Below are 17,285 nucleotides of genomic sequence, written 5' to 3'. Positions count from 1 at the left end.
TAATTAACCAGTTACAAGATGGCAAGTAGCCTATTTCAAAGTCCCCATGGCCATGTAGAGGTGGTTAAAGCAGGATTTTTAGGTCAAAATATGATTTTTCTGCCACTCAAAACCCCCCAGATATAAATATTGCCTTTAGATATATAATTTAAAAGACAAAACAGCGAAATGTTGAAAAAATATTATGAATTATATTATGAAGATAATTGTCCCTAAGAGGCATGGCCCTGGTGTTACCCTATTAAAAATAGTCATTAACCCTTTTAAAAATAAAATCATACTGAGGATCACTGGACTTCCTTTCTTGATCATCTATGTAGAAATGCCCAGTACAAGGACGATGTTTCTTCTTCTTTTTTCTTTAACAAATTATTCAAAATTATCCCTTCATTTCACCTGAAGCTTTTACATAGCGTATCTGGTGTTACCTACCTTTTTTGTCAGGGACAATGATATAGGCTTCTATGGCAAAACCTGTCTCATATCTGATCATTTCAGTCTTTTAGTTCGTAAAGGGGTATCAGTATTATCAAACTAGTATTTGATTATATAATTCCTAAGGCGTATGCAGATTGTTTCCTAATGAAATGTGTTTTATGATAATGAAAGATGCAGATTAATGACAATTTCACTAGTAAGGCATTCAAATGATTACAATTTTGTTGGGGCAATAAATCTCAGAATTTCTTTTGTTGTCTGTGATTAATTTCTTTTTGTTGCAGTTGAAATTCTACAGTATTTGTTTCTTTTTGGATTTTTGCCCTGTCTAAAACTAAGGGAAATTGACTTTCTTTTTGGATACGGCCTGCTTTTATTTTGAAAAAAAAAAAAAAAAAAAAAAAGAACCTTAAGATAGATCTAAGGTGGCAGCTGGTGAAAAGTGTCATTGGTCGGGCTGTCCTAAAGCATAAAGACAATGATTCTTCTTTGCATTTTAACATATAACAATCATTTTATTTAAACATGAAATTCAGTTAACACTTTTAAAAACTCATCAGGATTTATTATCAAGGGAAGATTCAGTAAGAGACATGCAGCATGTAAGTGCACATGTGGTACAGTTACCAGTAATGACACATAAATAGATAGTAGCATTTATCAAAGAGCTCTGAGATGCAGAGATCCTGACCTCCAGTAAATTTCTGTCCTGTCCTGTGGCTTTATCAGCAGAATGTTCTATCAAAGCACCTGAATCTATATACAATTAACAAGATGCATGAACCATACCAATTCATTTTACAACACTGTATAAAATAAATAAAACTTTCTGTTAGTTAAAGCTGCTTTGAACAAATGAGTCTGGTGACAACTACTGACAAGAATGATTTTCATGAGAGACCCTGCATGTATTTCTATCAGCTGATTTGTTAAGATCACTTCATCTTCATAGAGGTAAAACTCTCATTAACTCTCTTATTTAGGTCAGAAATGTTGGTTTGTAGTGGGATCCTTCCATCTTTAGAGAGACAAACCTCTGACTCTCCCACCAAGGTGAGAAATGTCTTAAACATCTTTTCCATGAAGAAAAGAGTCTAAGCATTTCGATAACCCTGTCTCTTAGGAAGCTTGCACCATTAACCCATGATACTATGCAATCTAGTTTATTAACTGGTTTATTAGAGGATAATCCTTCTTGTTCATAAACAAGACAAAAACCTCAAATTTAAACTGGCTTCCCTTCTACGCCACTCAGCCAAGGTGTTTTAAAATTTCTTCACAGCTGTAACAGGATGAGTTTTTGAAATTCCTTCTATATTTTCTGTATAAAACTTGCTTTGACTTAGTAAGTGAAAATTGTAAAATCATGGATTGTGATGCTATCTTGAAAATGTGAACTACATCACATCCCTTCATGTATTTTACAGATTTTACCACTTAATCTGCTTTCTTTAAGCACAGTTTGTTGGAGGTGCACTTTGTCAAAATTCTGTTTTGTCTTTTATTATCTAATATGTTGTAGATTTACAAAATGTAAAATCCTATCTGAGGTTTATGTATTCAAATAAGAAGACCTAAGTAAATCTTTTCATGCATAGAACAATTCAAATAGTAAAAGATAATTTTCACACTGATTGATTATTATGGTCAAGTTGTGGATAGAGCAAGAGACATGAGATGTGTTTTTCAAATCATGCATTTGAAATAAAAACGAGAGTTCCCTGCTAGATGCAAAAGAAGTTTTATTTTTCATTCATTAAGAGATTCTCCTAGCCACACAAAGTAAATTTGAAAAAGCAGAAATTAAACATCCTGGGTTTTAATGACACAGAGGACATTCAGAATTGTAGAAGTTTCACAAATCAAATCTCAAACAGAAAATTTTTCCTTTAATTCAATTACTAGTTCACTTAACTGTGATATGTTTAATGTCTTTAGGAGATAAGTGTTGAACAGCTGCTACATTGTATATCTGAATCATAGTTGTGTCTTTCAACTCCCAAGTCATGCACAGTAAAAGGAAGAAACACCCTTTAAACAGAAATAACCACAACATGAAGTTTAAATAAAGTAGTCTCTTCAAACCCTACAGGGAAAAGATGACACAAATATGTGCTGTTATCATATTGCTATATTCAGGCCTCCCTCTCTGATAATAAATGAATATCTGATGACATGATTAGTCAGGATGCAAACAGTGAGGGGGAAGGAAGTTTTAGGCCCGAAAGTCACAGAAGTGTGTCTTAATTCTCTATGAGGCTTTTAGAGAGGAAATGTTAAAGTTTAAGAAGACTTTTGGTCAGATTTTCTTCTCAATCTAGCTTAGCCTTTGGTGTTCTGAGGACACTTGGCGACGTTACAGCCACACTTGTCCACTGAAATGTAGGAGTGCTTCATTTTGCTGCCGTCATCACAGATCATCTCCACTTCCTTCTTGCTGGTGGCCATTTCTTGGCAGCAAGAGCATTCATGCATCATGCTGTTACTGTCTGCAGAATACCTGTAGAAAGAGAGATGGATTCACAAAGGATCATCAGCTTTGTAAAGTTGACAACAAGAGGTATGAGTAGTTTGTAGTAGTCATTCCTCATGCACTCACATTGATGAAGACGCCCCACAGGATCCGACACAGGATGTGATTTCCACTGACACAGCTGACTTGCAGTTCTTAGTCTGCAGATAGGTGGTGTTTCTGTGCATTTTACAGCTGTGATGAGGGGTGCCTGTTAAAAATACAGATGAAAAGCTCCTAAAGTATGACATCATGTCACTGGCATTATGGGTTTAAAGTGACAGAAATGGGTCAAAAGTTGAAAAAAACCATAAAGGTGTTAAAAGTGGCAAAAAACATTAAAAATGGGTTAAAAGCTGCAAGAAGTGTTGGGAATAGGTTACAGGTAGCAGACAGTGGTGAGAATGGGTTGAAAGTGTCTAAGTGGCCAAAATTGGTTAATAGTGGCAAAAAAAGTTTCAAAGCAATGGCAAAGAAGTTGCAAAAAGACATACAAAGTCACAAAAATGGCAAAAAAATTGGCAAGTAGATGCGGAAAGTAGCATAAGACAGGGAAAATGGGTTACAGTGGCCAAAAAAGGAGTAAAAAGTATTAAAAATGTGTTAAAAGTGGTAAAAAAATAGTAGTGAAAATGGATTTAAAGTTGCAAAAAGTGGCAGAACTGGTTTCAAAGCGGCAGAAAGAGGAGAGAATTTGTTTCAAGAGTCACTTAGTGTGCAAAAATTGTCAAAAAGGTTTCCAAAGTGGCTGCAAACCTTGCAAAAAGAGGTATAAAGTTGCAAAAAAGTAATGTAAATGGGTTGGAAATGGCAAAAATGGAATCAAAGCAGCAAAATAGGTGGAAAAAGTATTAAAAATGTGTGAAAAAAAATTGCACGATCCAACAATTTTGACATCAGACCCAATTACAGCTTGAAATACTTTTTTAGCTCCAAAATGAAATAACTGTTAGCCAGGATGCTAGCACAAAAGCTCGTGGTTCAACACACATGCATTGGCATTGTAAATAAATTACAACTGGGAAAGGCCTATACTCTGGGGTTTTTCAGGGGCCCAGCCAACTCTGGGTAGGCCTGATCTGAAGCAACAAATGATGAGAGAGAAAACACATAGAAGTAAAAGCATATCATGTGTGGCATTTTAGCTGTTTTTTCCAGCTCATACTTACAGGTCCTACAACAACCGTTCTTGTCGCTTTGCTCGGTACCCTGCGAAATAAATGGTATGCATTACAGAAACAGCAGCAAGACACCGCAGAGGCTTTGCACAAGAAATTTCCTCTTCACTCTTCATAGGTATTATTCTGTATTTGTGTGCTTGACTCTTTACACTTCTCATATTTCTACAGCCTTTTTTTTTTTTTTACAACAAAAGTACATTATAAACCTACATTTTTATATTTTTCACAAACAGAAATTGCTATATTTAAATTTTATAATTTATAATTGCCCATATACTATTTATTTAAATTTGACAGAATCATATTTTGAGTCTCAGAGGGGTTTCCCATTAGGGACTCTGGTCAGGATCTGAGTACACCTGACCCCAAAGTCCAGTTCCTCTAATCAGTGCCACAGTACTGATTTTGTTTTTTTTTTAGTATTTCTGAGTTAATATGTGTTTCCTGTTGTATTTTGTTCCATTCCTTCCCTTGTGCTTCAAACTCCCTATGAGTTTTGTAATTGTACTGTCATTTCCTGAGCTCTCCTTGTGTCCTCTTATGCTTTGTCATTTTTTCACACCTTGTGTTTCTTTCTGAATGTTCCCAACTCTGGTTTCTTGCCTGTCCTGTTTTATTTCACAGTCTTTGTCCCTCATGTTTCATGTCTAGTTTTTCTTCCTTGTGTTTGTCTTCACTGTGCTCAGGCAATTAAGCCTGATCTGAGCGTAATATTATTCGTGTGTATTAGGCATTAGGTATTAGGTATATAGGCTTTTGCTGCTTTTAATTTCAGGATCCCTCCTTTGTTGAAAGTACAAACTCCTAGCTCTAAAGATTAAAGATTTGCAGTTCTTTCACATCTGGATTGTACTTACAGGTATGCAGTTCTCTGGGTCAAATGCAGGGCATGAGATTTCCTTTTTAGAGGTTACAAAGTCATCCTTCACCTTTTGGCACTCATACTTTGTACATTTGTCATTTGGCGGAGACCAAGACTCAGAGGGCTGTCAGAAGAGAAAAAAGGTCAAAATTTGAACTGAAACATTTGTTACTGATGACAAAAGGTCAGGGTAACAGACACTGATCACTGAGGGGGCTTTTCTTCTATCTAAGTATTCTTACTTGAAAGATTATTGGTGGCAAGCCTGGGAGCTCCAACACACAGCTGGTCTTTTTACATGATGGACAACATTGTCCAGGTTGGAGTTCAGTCTCATAGCCCTGGAAAAAATAAAATATATACAGTGCTTAACAATTTATTAGACTACCAGTCATATTTGTCTCAAAGACCATCCAGCATCATGAAGTGCTTTAATGCGGACTCTTTCATTTTCAGTGAGCTCTCCACCTTTTACCATTTTGAACAGGAATGAGGAATTTCAAACAAAATTCACCTTTTTATACCCAAATTTGAGCTGGCTCACTGGGCTTCTCTGAAAAGTTAGAAATTAATCAAGCATAACATTCAACCACTAAAACTATTTTTTCTGTTCAGGAATACAAGTAAATAACTATAATTTGACATATTAATCAAGAAGTATTAATGTGCTTTACTATTTTTTCAGTTTTTTTTGTAAATTAGTAAATTTGAAAATTCATGGATAACAATAATAATTATATTTTAGCATTAAAAATATCATTTGGGTTAAAGAGCTTCTACATATTGGTGTATTAACCATTGAGGAAGCAAAAAAAAGATGATTTTGGTAATTACCAATGCTGTTAATTTAGGGCAGCTGTGGCATAAACCTTACTTTGGTTAGGGTTAGGGTGGTCTAATAAATTTGTTAAGTACACTATATATATATACATATTTATATATATAAACAAATAAATTTTTATATATATATATTTATATTTATATGTATATGAGGTGTACTGCAACATCAGTCCAACAAGTATATAAAATTTGTAAAATTAAGATTTTATGAATGATGAGAATGAGTTACATAATGATTTTACCTTTAAAGAGAGTTTTAGCTGAATTAAAATTGTTTTCTCAGTCACTCCAAATGTTAAAATATACCACTGTGATTTTTTGTTAAATAGACTTAGTAGCAATATTGATTCCTAAAGAAAATATCCCCAATTTCTCTTAGTCATACAGAATTATAGGTCAACAGTTGAGTTACTTTTGAGTTTAAATGCAGGAAACAAAATACATTCATCTCCTGTGTGTATAAACAGAGGCTGATTTCTTAAACCATAGAAAACAAAACCAATTTATGTTAATAAATAGGTCAAACACACAAGATGGTCAAGTAAAAAAAAAAAACAACCTATTGTACCTTGTTTAACTTTGAACAATATTGTAATAAAGCAACAGTGCATTTCAGAGTGTATTCCCAACAGTACCTCTGGACACTTGACCAAGCAATATGGCATGTAACACTCAATGGCATTGAATGGAGAATCGATCTCCTTTCTGTCGGTACATGTGCAATGTTCACATGGGCCTTTGTTGAATTCCATACCAGCCTGAATACGGAAAAGAGACAAAATATGTAAATAAATCTCAATATGCATCTGAAGGCTACTTAAAGCATTTGCAGATACAGTAGAATATTCCTTACCTTGTATTCAGTTTCATTGAAGATACAGACATTTTTGGGAACTAGATGGAAAAAAATGTGACAAAGTTTATTCTTGGTTATTTCAAAGTTTTTCACATAATAATACTACCTTTATTTGTTATAAAACTTTAAGGCAGAACTTACCACATTCATACAAAGGACAGCAACTGTCATCTGACATCTGGATCTCTAACTCAAATCCAAGCTGGCACCTCTGTTTTGGCAGTGTACAGCGGCTTGTATCACATTCTGTTGATTTAAGAGATGTGAGATGTTTCCAATGTTTGTGAAATTAACAAAAAATATTAATGAGAAAAGTATTTTAATTCAGAAACATTAAGTTTAAAAGCCAACATTGTGGTAATAAAGTCCAATATGGTGGATTTAAATAAATCTGTGCTTTTATTGGATATGAGCAGGTGGGGGCATAAGGAATAAAAAGGTTGGGAACCACTTCTTTATGACAAGATAGTAGGTATAAACTCCTCCACGAAATACTATCTTTGGTGTATTGTTTTTGAAATTTTGAGCAACTATGAGAATGAAGAGGTGCAGAGGGTTCCCTGGCATTGGCAGTACATTCTGTGATCCAAATTGTTCAATAAATACCTTTGGAAGAGCTACAGTGCAAACCTGAGATTGTGAATCCAATAATTTTTAAAAATATATTATTTAGAGCATGCAAAGAGCTTGATTTCACCTTTCATTTTCATCATTTTTCTTTATCTACAGTCGATTAAGATAATTGTGTTAAAAATCTCGTTTAAGCCATGAATTTTAATCCACATAGTCAACTTTGTCAGACACTCATCCCCTCTGTCAGATGGTTTTGTTCATTTTACAAAAACACATTTTCATCGGTTATTCTACTTATCTGTTAAAATACAAGTTAATCTACATACAATGGTAACTAACTTATTTTAATAAGATTAGTTTAGCATGGTTCAAATGAAAGATAAAGTTAGAAAATTATAAAATTCAGGGATAAGATACTTTGGATGAGTGGAAATAAAGCATTTTATTACTAAATATCATCACTAAATAACAGGATTAGAAGACTGAAAACTTGACATTCATCTCCAGTTAATAAAATTAAATTAAATACATTTAAGTGTCTGATGAAGTTTAAAATAAATCCAGATATGATGGTCAAAAACATCATATTTTGGAAAAAAATAGTAGAATTAAAAGTTTGTGCCTACACACAAGAATCAGTGATATTAATCTTACACATATTCTCTTGCACACATCTAATAGAAACATTTACAGACAAAAATTAAGGTTGAATGTTGAATTTCATGTTTAAAGTCTACTGTATAAGTTTGGGAAACAAACTGATGTGACCTGCAATGGATCATTTCTGAGGTCAAAATGTCCTTTTTTCAAAGTTTTCTGGGATAATTATTTTTTCAAGCAGGACTTAAAAGAACCATAAGTTGTCACAAAAGAACCCCACGTTGAATATCACTTGATTACATCCTTCAGAAATATCTGATAACTTTTACTACCACTTTGTTAATCCTAAAACATCATATTTTGAATACTTCTTGGGGCTGTTTATGGATAAAAGATCATGGAAGTGATTTTGAACTGCTGGTCTGTCCAAAGGCAATAATGCAGCCCTGTAACCAGTACTGCATCAATAAAACAGGCTTTTTACTGATTGGTTACATGAAGTTAAGATATTATTTCTGCAAAAATATTTTGTTTCATCTAAACATTAAGATCTACTTTTAGAGTGAACCTTACATTTATGGTGAAACCAAACAAATAGCTGGTGCAGTGCACTAGAGGTTACTATTTTCTTTGGCTTAAGGCAGCCAGCATATAGAAAACAGGAATTAAAGCAACCACTCACCGCATATCAGTCTCTCACAGCAGTCCACTGTGCGACTCACCAACACCTCACCCTCTTCATCACAGACCTCTGGTTCTGGAGTGGGACAAGCGAGTGGCTCACACTGAACACCGTCAACATCACAAACGCACCGCTGACAGCTGCTCATCCAAGAGTCACCAAGCTGTTTGAGTACAACACCACAAAAGTTTCAGAAACATTTTTCATGACTATTTACCACACCATAATTGCTGAAAATTAGTCAAAAATCTACCTCTTTAGGTTTACCATCAGGACCAGTGCAACCTTCAAATGAAAGAAAAAAGTCAGTCTATTTGTCTATTATTTCATTCATATAAAAATATAGGATATATGTTTTTCTTGACAACAGAAATACTCTTACAGGAAGTCACACAGATGTCAGATTTTGAGCTGAACAATGTTGTTCCCTCTGGGCAGAAACATCCCTCCATATATCCATTACAAGCAAGATTCTGGTTGCCATTTTCTCCCTGGCATTGTTGTGCTGATTTCTCATTGTATCTAAGTACAAAGGCAATGGGGAAAACATGTACACACACTTCAGAACTAAGAATAAACAATTAATACGGTACACAGCATACAATAAGTATTGATGGCATTAAATAATGCCTGTGGCATCATTCTAGAGACAGCAGCATTAGCATGCTAGCCTACAACTGAAATGTGTCAATTATAAAGACATCACCAGAAAACTCTGGCCAGACATTTATTTTCTTTATTGGGTAAAAAAACACACTAACTTTGGTAATTTCCTGACTGCGTTGTGCCACCAAGAGGAATACAAAAATTAAATGCCACCAGACTATCAAATGGATTTAATTTCATTTGATAGTTTCAGATGTTCTGGTGTGAATGACTCCTTCCCTTTCCATTAAAATAAAAGTATAACCTTTTCAATACTATTGAATGAAAAAGTATGAAAATGAAATGATTACACAATTTAAGCCACAAAACATACATTTGACTTTCTACAATGTTTTTTGGAAGTGGAGATTTTTGCCCTTAATTACTTTAAAGGGTATTCATTTGCACACAGTGTGTTACAAACCTGATGTAAAAAAACTGAATTTGTTAAATACATCTTCTCAACACAACAAAAGTGATTGGCAGTAATACCACAAAAATTACTGCAAAATGAAATGTGAAAAAGTGCCCTTTTTGAAGAAAAAGACAGCAATAATACCAGATAATATGTTACTATAAAATTTAACCATAAAAGTTTTAAAACCCACTGACTGAGGGTTACCAATAGCACTGGTTTATTAAAAAGAAAAATGGAGATGCTAGGTTTCTGCCTGAAAGTGATCTGATATGATTTTTTTAGAGTTTTATTGGCCATGCATCAGTATGCTTAAATTAAAATAAATAACCTTACTGTTTATGATCAGGATGTTCTCATAGTCAATGTGAGCATATTAGCATGCCGTACTTACTTTGGTCCAACCCGGTTAGCTAGCATAACTTCTTCCAAAATTGCCATCAACTGCAGAACTAGACTAATTAAATTGCTAAAAATAGAGTCAGACATACCTTGCATTGCAGGTTGGTACAACAGTTGGTCCACAAGGTTTGTAGACTTTATTTGCTGGACATTTAAACTCTACAATCAAAGAAAGAAGATTTTGGCTTTAAACTGACAAAAAAAAAAAAAAAAATGAAATCATAAATATGTAAGTCTTTCTGAAAAAAATGGAGGACCCTCCTACCACACAGTCCATTTGTAGCACTTCTCCAGGGTACACATACTGACGCTCCAGCACACATCATGGCATACATCTCCAAACTTGCACAGCCGACATCAGAAGTGGTCATGTGGCAAACGTCAAACTTACAGGCCTCATAAAAGTACTTTGGTGGTATTTCTTTGTGGCATTCCTCAAACACCCTTAACACAGAAAAATAATTCAGATATGTGAATATCAGTGATAATTCAGGTTTAAAGTCCCTGTAAAATGATGAAAGCTCTGTGTTTTAGTTTTGTTGTATGACAAGCCACTGTGTTATGAACCACCAGGTCAAATATCAGTCATGAAAAACATCTCTAAGTTGATCAAATTAAGCTTGAAATAATAAAAAATTGGGCAGTAATAATCTACTCTAGGATGGTGTTATGTGAAGTTATTTCTCTCTCTTTTGTGAGACCTCTGCCTTTTTAAAATGCTGATAAAACACTTTATTTCCTGATGTTAATCTTCAAAGTAAAAGTCTTTAATAGTGATTAGCACCAGAGGCTTTTATTGTGACAGACTTGACAGCAATAGAACATGTCTATCATCAGATACTTTACTAAACTTTAGCATCACGATGCTAACTGACATGAGGGATCAAGCTGTTTTTGCTTGGAGAGTCAGCTACAATCCACTTCTTTTAATCACCCAGGACTAAAGACAAGTGAAATATGGATTAAAAAACTTCAACAGGTTAGATGTTTGTTCCCGCTGCATCTGGTTCAAGTGGAAAATAGACTAGCACTCCAGCAATAAGCCTGCCTCTGTGCCATAACAGAGAGACAGAAGTTGGGGATCAAATTTACTGTTTTCTGGCACGAATCTCTCTGTTATGATATTTTTAACGACCTGTAGGCCACTATGGTTGATAGATTTGGCAAATTTACCTCACAGTGAACAAAAAAAAAAGCATGTAGCTGGCTATAACTTTCAATGAAGGCAGTGACTTCAGCTAACAACAGATTGTATAGAGATGAACTGCTCGATGGTTTTAAATTGTTGCAGCGTTTGGGACGCGGGGTAATCCCCCTTATGGACTGCGACGTGGTGAATTCCTATATTTGCCCTGCCAGAATTAAACCAGGCCAGGAAAGCAGTGAAAAGCTTTCAAACAGTCTAAATCCAAAATTCAGTCACACATAGATCTGGGTGTTTTCACATTTACAGCAACCTTATTCCAACAAATCTGGTGTATTATGACACAAATTTTGGATTTCACTTTGCAAGGATTTTAATTTACAGATGTGCTGATGATATTTTCTGTTAACTCTTACTTGCTGATCATTATTTCACAAATATCTGTGTTGCAGGGTTGTGGTGGTTCTGATGTCGGTGTTGGTGTAGGACGTGGCCCCTCACAATATGGTTTATTCTTATCTGGTACATGCCACTGATGTCCCATCTCGGAACATGATGGATGAATTTGGCCATTTGGTAACCTGCAGTCATTTTTCTTGTTATTGTCACAGTAACCTTGAGAAAGTAAAGATGAAGAGAGAAAGATATCATGACCCATGTTTTACAAGTTTGACACATTCACTGACTCTACATACACAGAGTTTCATCAAACAACATATCATTCAATCTTTTCTTTTTGCTATTCCACACAACTTATTGAACAGCATATTATTTCAACTTACCACACTGGCCCTCGGTGTTGTTGTGGAAGAGAGCAAAAGGCAGGTCAACACTGAATAACAGTCCCTTGAACATCACAATGGCTTCAATTTCTGGGATTCTCAAAAGCAGCTCAATTGATGTGCTTGTTATGATGAGGTCATCGTTTGAGTAGGTTGGGAATACCTGCTTTCCATTGACATACACCTAAATATTGAAGTATTGAAAAAGAGAAAAAAACTGATTCAGCTTTTATCTTTGCACATCAATCGGATATTTACTAAGGAAAAAAATATATAAAACCATCTGATGTGGCAATATTTACCCTGTTCACTGTCTTTGGAATCCTATCCTGTGTCAGAATGACTTCATAGTCTTTGTAGTACACAATCAAAGATTTGGGACAAGTCACATCTACAGTGCCTCTACAGTTTTCATTGTCAATAAGAATCTTAAAATTGTGTTGAGGGATGATTTCTTTGACTAGGACATATGTGCAGTTTTCCTGGAAGCTGTAATAATGGCCATCAAACGTTATAAAATGCGGATCTCCCCAGCCGGAGCAAACACCTGCAAACATTAGATTGAGATAACATTCAGTATCATAAAAACTGTGCATACTTAGGTAGGCCTATGTGAGAAAACGTTTTAGGATTCTTTGATTTGTTTTAGCGCTTTCATTTGGACTTACATCTGCATTCATAGTGGAAACAGCAGCCATCTTCATCATAAACCTTAACTGGAGGCTGCCCATTCTCACAGACAGGCACTGTCACTGGTGCACATGACACATGCTCTGTTGTTACCTTTCCATTGTCACATGTTGCTGTGTTACAGTCGTCTAACCTCCAGGAGTCACCGTTCTGCAAAGGGCACAGATGTACTATTAGCACTCTACTACAAGAGAAAAAGATTTAAGGGTACATACTATAGTATGCAAAACAAACTTATACCTAGTTTTCTAACAAAAAGATCTGTCCCTGGTCTGTTGAAAAAAAAAACAAAAAAAAAGAGAAATGTCATTCCTCTCCTTCTCTTGCAAACTCTGCCTTCCAGAAAATGTTTGGTCAAGTAAGCATTCGGAGATATTCCCTTTGAGATTCCCAGCTGTAACTGGGTACTGGTTCACGGCCTCCGTGGACATAAGGATAGCTGTAGCAACATCCACTGCCAGCAGAGGACGTGGTCAGACAATGAAACTGCCTGTTTTGAGTACAGCTGAAACAGGAGGGTTGGTAGGCATGCAAAAATCCAATATCTAAAGCCAATTTAGAGTAATAAATTAACCCAACTAGCATGTATGTGGTCTGTGGGAGGAAACCACTGTACCCAGAAAGAACACATACATGTATGGGGACTACATGCAAAATTCACATATAAGACTCATTTCAGTGGGGATTTGACACAGGAACCTTCTTGCTGTAAGGCAGGGGCCTAGAATCAGAATTTTAGTGGAGCTAAGCTCCTAAAGACATTAAGACATGTAGACATTTTTGCATTTGTTCAGTCCACCTGCCAAAACACTGATATCACATGTTATATTTTACAACGTGCCTCATTTATCCAATTAACAACATGTGTTTCACCCCACACGTACTTTTTTTTAAAACATAATATGCTGTGGTTCGTCATTATCATATATAGTTGCCATCATCTTTTGGCATGTTAACCTGCCTGCCTGTCTGCCTGCCTGCCTGACTGAGTCACTGAGTGAGTGACTATACTTTCAGAGATGTAAAGAGTTGTGCCAGTGGAGGAGTAGGGACATCTAATGGGGGTTCATGGAGCATAGTGGACCTCTGCTGACACTATGCTCTTTCTATAGCGCTGGAGATACCTTGTTCAGGGGAGTAGACGGAGCTACTGTAATTGCAAAGCAGATAGATTTGCCAGACTCCATGTCTGTCATTAGGAAAATCCATCTTGAGAAGCTCCAATCCAAAATGTTCTGTTCGGACCAATCTGTATTATTTTAGGAAAATGAGGCAGAAGCTATGGGCAGGGTAAGTTGTACTGAAAGCTGTTTGCAAAAGCTGCCTAAACTACTGAATCGATAGGATATAGTCCAGAATTAACCATGCAAGGCAGATGGATACACCTGTTTTCTTGTTTTTCACTGGCGAATCCATCTTGCAAAGCTACCGTCTGAACTGTTTGGGCCTGGTTAGAAAGTGACAGGACCAATCAGCGATGAGGGGCAGAACTTTCAGGTGTGGCAGAGTTGTGACGTAAACAAGCAGCAGCAAGAGGCTGGTGCAATTATGGCGGAAGAGCTTAGCTTGAATGCTGCTAAAGTGCAGTTTTATCAGAACTTGACAACATTTCTTCGTTAAAAGAAGAACAAAGAACAGCAGTGAGTTGTTTTCTTTTCAAAAATGACAAAAGTCGAGTACTTAAATGTCTATAGTCGCCATGTTTTGTGTTATTCCTCGGTAACTGCACACGTGCAGCTCGATAGTGGCTACGTCACGTGTTTTGTTGCTCTGATTGGCCCGTAGAGATGTGACAGACAGAACATTCATCCAGTCACACTCATTTTTTTTTTTTTTTAAGCCTCTGCCTTTTCCCAAACATTCCCTATTAGGGCTAACCCAGATGGATGTGTGAAACAAATCCATCTGGCATGTCAGGTTAGTTCAGAATAGGGTTTTACCAGAACTTGACCATGTTTCAGCATGGAATAAAGAATAAAAACAATACTAAAATCTTTTCATGATGGGAAAGATGAATACATCATGAATATGGCAGAACATTTCTCCAATCACCTTCTGGAGATTATCTGAAAAGTCCTGCCCTTCCCAAATGCTTTCAATGGGAGCTTTCTCAGATAAAGAACAGCACAATTACACTCCCTAAACATAATCACTCTGCCAGAACACTCAATTCAGTCAGGCATTTCAACAGGCATCCCAGATAGTTGCGTTCAGCCATATACTAGTTTTTAATCTAGTCTTGTTACATCTTTAAATAGTTAGAGTAAAAATGTATTGCAGTGTTGCATGGTGTCCAGTCTGGTGGAAACACCTTTATAGCACCTTCTAAATTATGATACACTGATGGACACCACCCCATTTTACACTTGTTATTAGTGCATGGGTGTTGTAAGGAATATTAGACTGCCCAGAAAGATATGTTTGTGTTGTTATTAAACCTCTGACTGTACTGTTGAAGACATGAAGATTTCATTATAGGATTACCAGTAAATGAGAACCTGAACACAAATTTAAGATACAACGTTAGCAGGTTACAATGATTTTTTAGGTTAACTTAACATTACATTCCAAAATTGGATCTGTTCATTTTGAGGACGTTTTTAAGAATGGGTTCAAATACCTTTCGGGGCGGCTTAAGATACGAACAGTCTGTGAAAGGCTTCAATGTGGTTGCTGCACCAGCAGATGTCGAGCTGGATAGTGTTGTAATGCCAGAACTTGTGGTAGTGGTAGAACTTGGTGGGGTAGTAGACTGACATAGTCTTGAATCCTTCTCAACAAGGCAATTCAGATTGCAGTATGCAGTGTAACACCAACCATCACCATCAGTTTTATTGTATATGAGGCTTCCTTTATCAGAACAAAACCAGGGAAAATGGGTTAAAAACAAGTGATGTAGAAAAACAAGTCCATCAAAATGCAGCACAGTGAAACAATGCTGATAATGAAAACATTTGCCAAATGCACACTTGAAGGTTAATGCTTTGTAAGCCTGTTGGTCATCAATCACTGTGTAAGCCCAAGACCAAGTAAGACAAGGGAGAAGGAAAGAGGGCACATTAGGAATGGGGATAAGGGTTGACAGTTTTAGTACAGAGAGGAATTTAATTAAACTAAGAGAAAAAGAAGACTTTGAAGGTCAAATGACCTCCTGTGGATCAAGTGTCTCAAGATGCTTTCGAAGCATTTCTTGTAATGACACAACAATGCTGCTATAATCCCAAAGTACTGACAATAAGTACATGTTTACCTGGAGAGAAAATCTGATCCATATACGTGCAGAAACAACGGGTTGTTGGCAGATCTGTGGGTGTAAAGAGGGTGCTTGCTTCTTCTGTTGTTACAGGAGCAGTAGATCCTTCCATTTCAGTAGTTGACTTGGCAGGTTTTCTTGTAGTTGTTGTGGGTGTTTTGGTGGGCCTCTCTGTGACTGCAGTTGTAACACTAACAACAGGTCCTGTTGATGGTTCAGTTGTAACCACTGGCTTTGTCACAACTCCAGCTGTGCTTGTGGTTTTTGTGGTGGGTTTCTCTGTGATGGCAGCAGAGGTAGTGCCAGGCTGTTCTGTTGTTTGTCCTGATGTTGTGGTCGGAGGTAAGGTTCCTGTGTTTGGTCTTGATGAGGATGTTGTTGCAGTTGATGTTGCACATTTATTGATGCAGCATTTGACGCGTATTTCATAATCATAACATAATGGAGGTGGAAAAAGTTGGTCATCGTTGTCACATATCAGACCAACTGATGGATCACATGTGACTTTTTGACCAAGCTCTTCCAGAGGTGTATGTCTGTGCTCCATTGCTCTACACTCGATTTCCAGAGGCTTAACGCACTCATCTACATTTAGATCAAGAATGTCATCAATTGATTCAGACTCACCACCATCAGCATGATATGTAGGATAACTATTGTTGCTCCATTTTGTCCAAGAACATTCAAAGCAGTCTTCGGGTGTTGTGGTGGGTTCCTTGGGGGTGGTGGCAGCCGTAGTTTCTTGCTCTCCTGTGGCTATCGTGGTGGGTTTCTCAGTGACTGTAGTGGTTGTGGTGGGCTTTTCTGTGGCTGTTGTGAAGCTGGGTTCCTCTGTGGCTGCGGATGTACTGGGTTTTCCACTTGAGGTTGTGGGGGATATTTCTGTGACCTTCCCTGTGGTTATGGTAGGTCTCTCAGTTGTTGTGGGTGCTGTGGTGGGCCTCTCTGTGACTGCAGTTGTAACACTAACAACAGGTCCTGTTGATGGTTCAGTTGTAACCACTGACGTTGTCACACCTCCAGCTGTGGTTGTGGTGGGTTTTTCACTTGTCCCAGCACTTGTGACAGGTTTCTCTGTGCTTGTGGTTGTTGTGGTGGGTTTCTCTGTGATGGCAGCAGAGGTAGTGCCAGGCTGTTCTGTTGTTTGTCCTGATGTTGTTGTGGTCGGAGGTAAGGTTCCTGTGTTTGGTCTTGATGAGGATGTTGTTGCAGTTGATGTTGCACATTTATTGATGCAGCATTTGACGCGTATTTTATAATCATGACATAATGGAGGTGGATTACGTTGGTCTTTGTTGTTACATTTATCAGACCAACTGATGGATCACATGTGACATTTTGACCAAGCTCTTCCAGAGGTGTGTCTTCATACTCGCTTGCTCTGCACTCTATTTCCAGAGGCTTGCTGCA

The 17,285-nt window shown here is 36.8% G+C and overlaps 1 protein-coding gene across 1 annotated transcript in view; it reads right to left on the bottom strand.

Moving 5' to 3' along the window:
* Nucleotides 1-2,216: 2,216 nt before the first annotated feature.
* LOC121514494 (mucin-5AC-like) overlaps nt 2,217-17,285 on the bottom strand; it is a 40,805-nt gene continuing 25,736 nt past the window's right edge. Inside the window, exons 31-49 of the mRNA XM_041794622.1 lie at nt 15,873-17,024; nt 15,243-15,472; nt 12,601-12,772; nt 12,235-12,479; nt 11,933-12,116; nt 11,567-11,765; nt 10,272-10,450; nt 10,096-10,165; nt 8,927-9,066; nt 8,798-8,829; nt 8,545-8,707; nt 6,831-6,935; nt 6,687-6,727; nt 6,469-6,591; nt 5,236-5,334; nt 4,989-5,117; nt 4,120-4,159; nt 3,038-3,161; nt 2,217-2,938 (exon numbers count right to left, since the gene is read on the bottom strand). Coding sequence (XP_041650556.1) covers nt 2,761-2,938; nt 3,038-3,161; nt 4,120-4,159; nt 4,989-5,117; nt 5,236-5,334; nt 6,469-6,591; nt 6,687-6,727; nt 6,831-6,935; nt 8,545-8,707; nt 8,798-8,829; nt 8,927-9,066; nt 10,096-10,165; nt 10,272-10,450; nt 11,567-11,765; nt 11,933-12,116; nt 12,235-12,479; nt 12,601-12,772; nt 15,243-15,472; nt 15,873-17,024 — 3,605 coding nt within the window. The 3' untranslated portion in view covers nt 2,217-2,760. The remainder of the gene's footprint in view (nt 2,939-3,037; nt 3,162-4,119; nt 4,160-4,988; nt 5,118-5,235; nt 5,335-6,468; nt 6,592-6,686; nt 6,728-6,830; nt 6,936-8,544; nt 8,708-8,797; nt 8,830-8,926; nt 9,067-10,095; nt 10,166-10,271; nt 10,451-11,566; nt 11,766-11,932; nt 12,117-12,234; nt 12,480-12,600; nt 12,773-15,242; nt 15,473-15,872; nt 17,025-17,285) is intronic.

This window comes from Cheilinus undulatus, linkage group 9 (genome assembly GCF_018320785.1).
Source record: "Cheilinus undulatus linkage group 9, ASM1832078v1, whole genome shotgun sequence".
Taxonomy (NCBI): Eukaryota; Metazoa; Chordata; class Actinopteri; order Labriformes; family Labridae; genus Cheilinus; species Cheilinus undulatus.
Note: the sequence above shows the minus strand (reverse complement) of the source record. Positions and strands in the feature narration are given on the sequence as shown.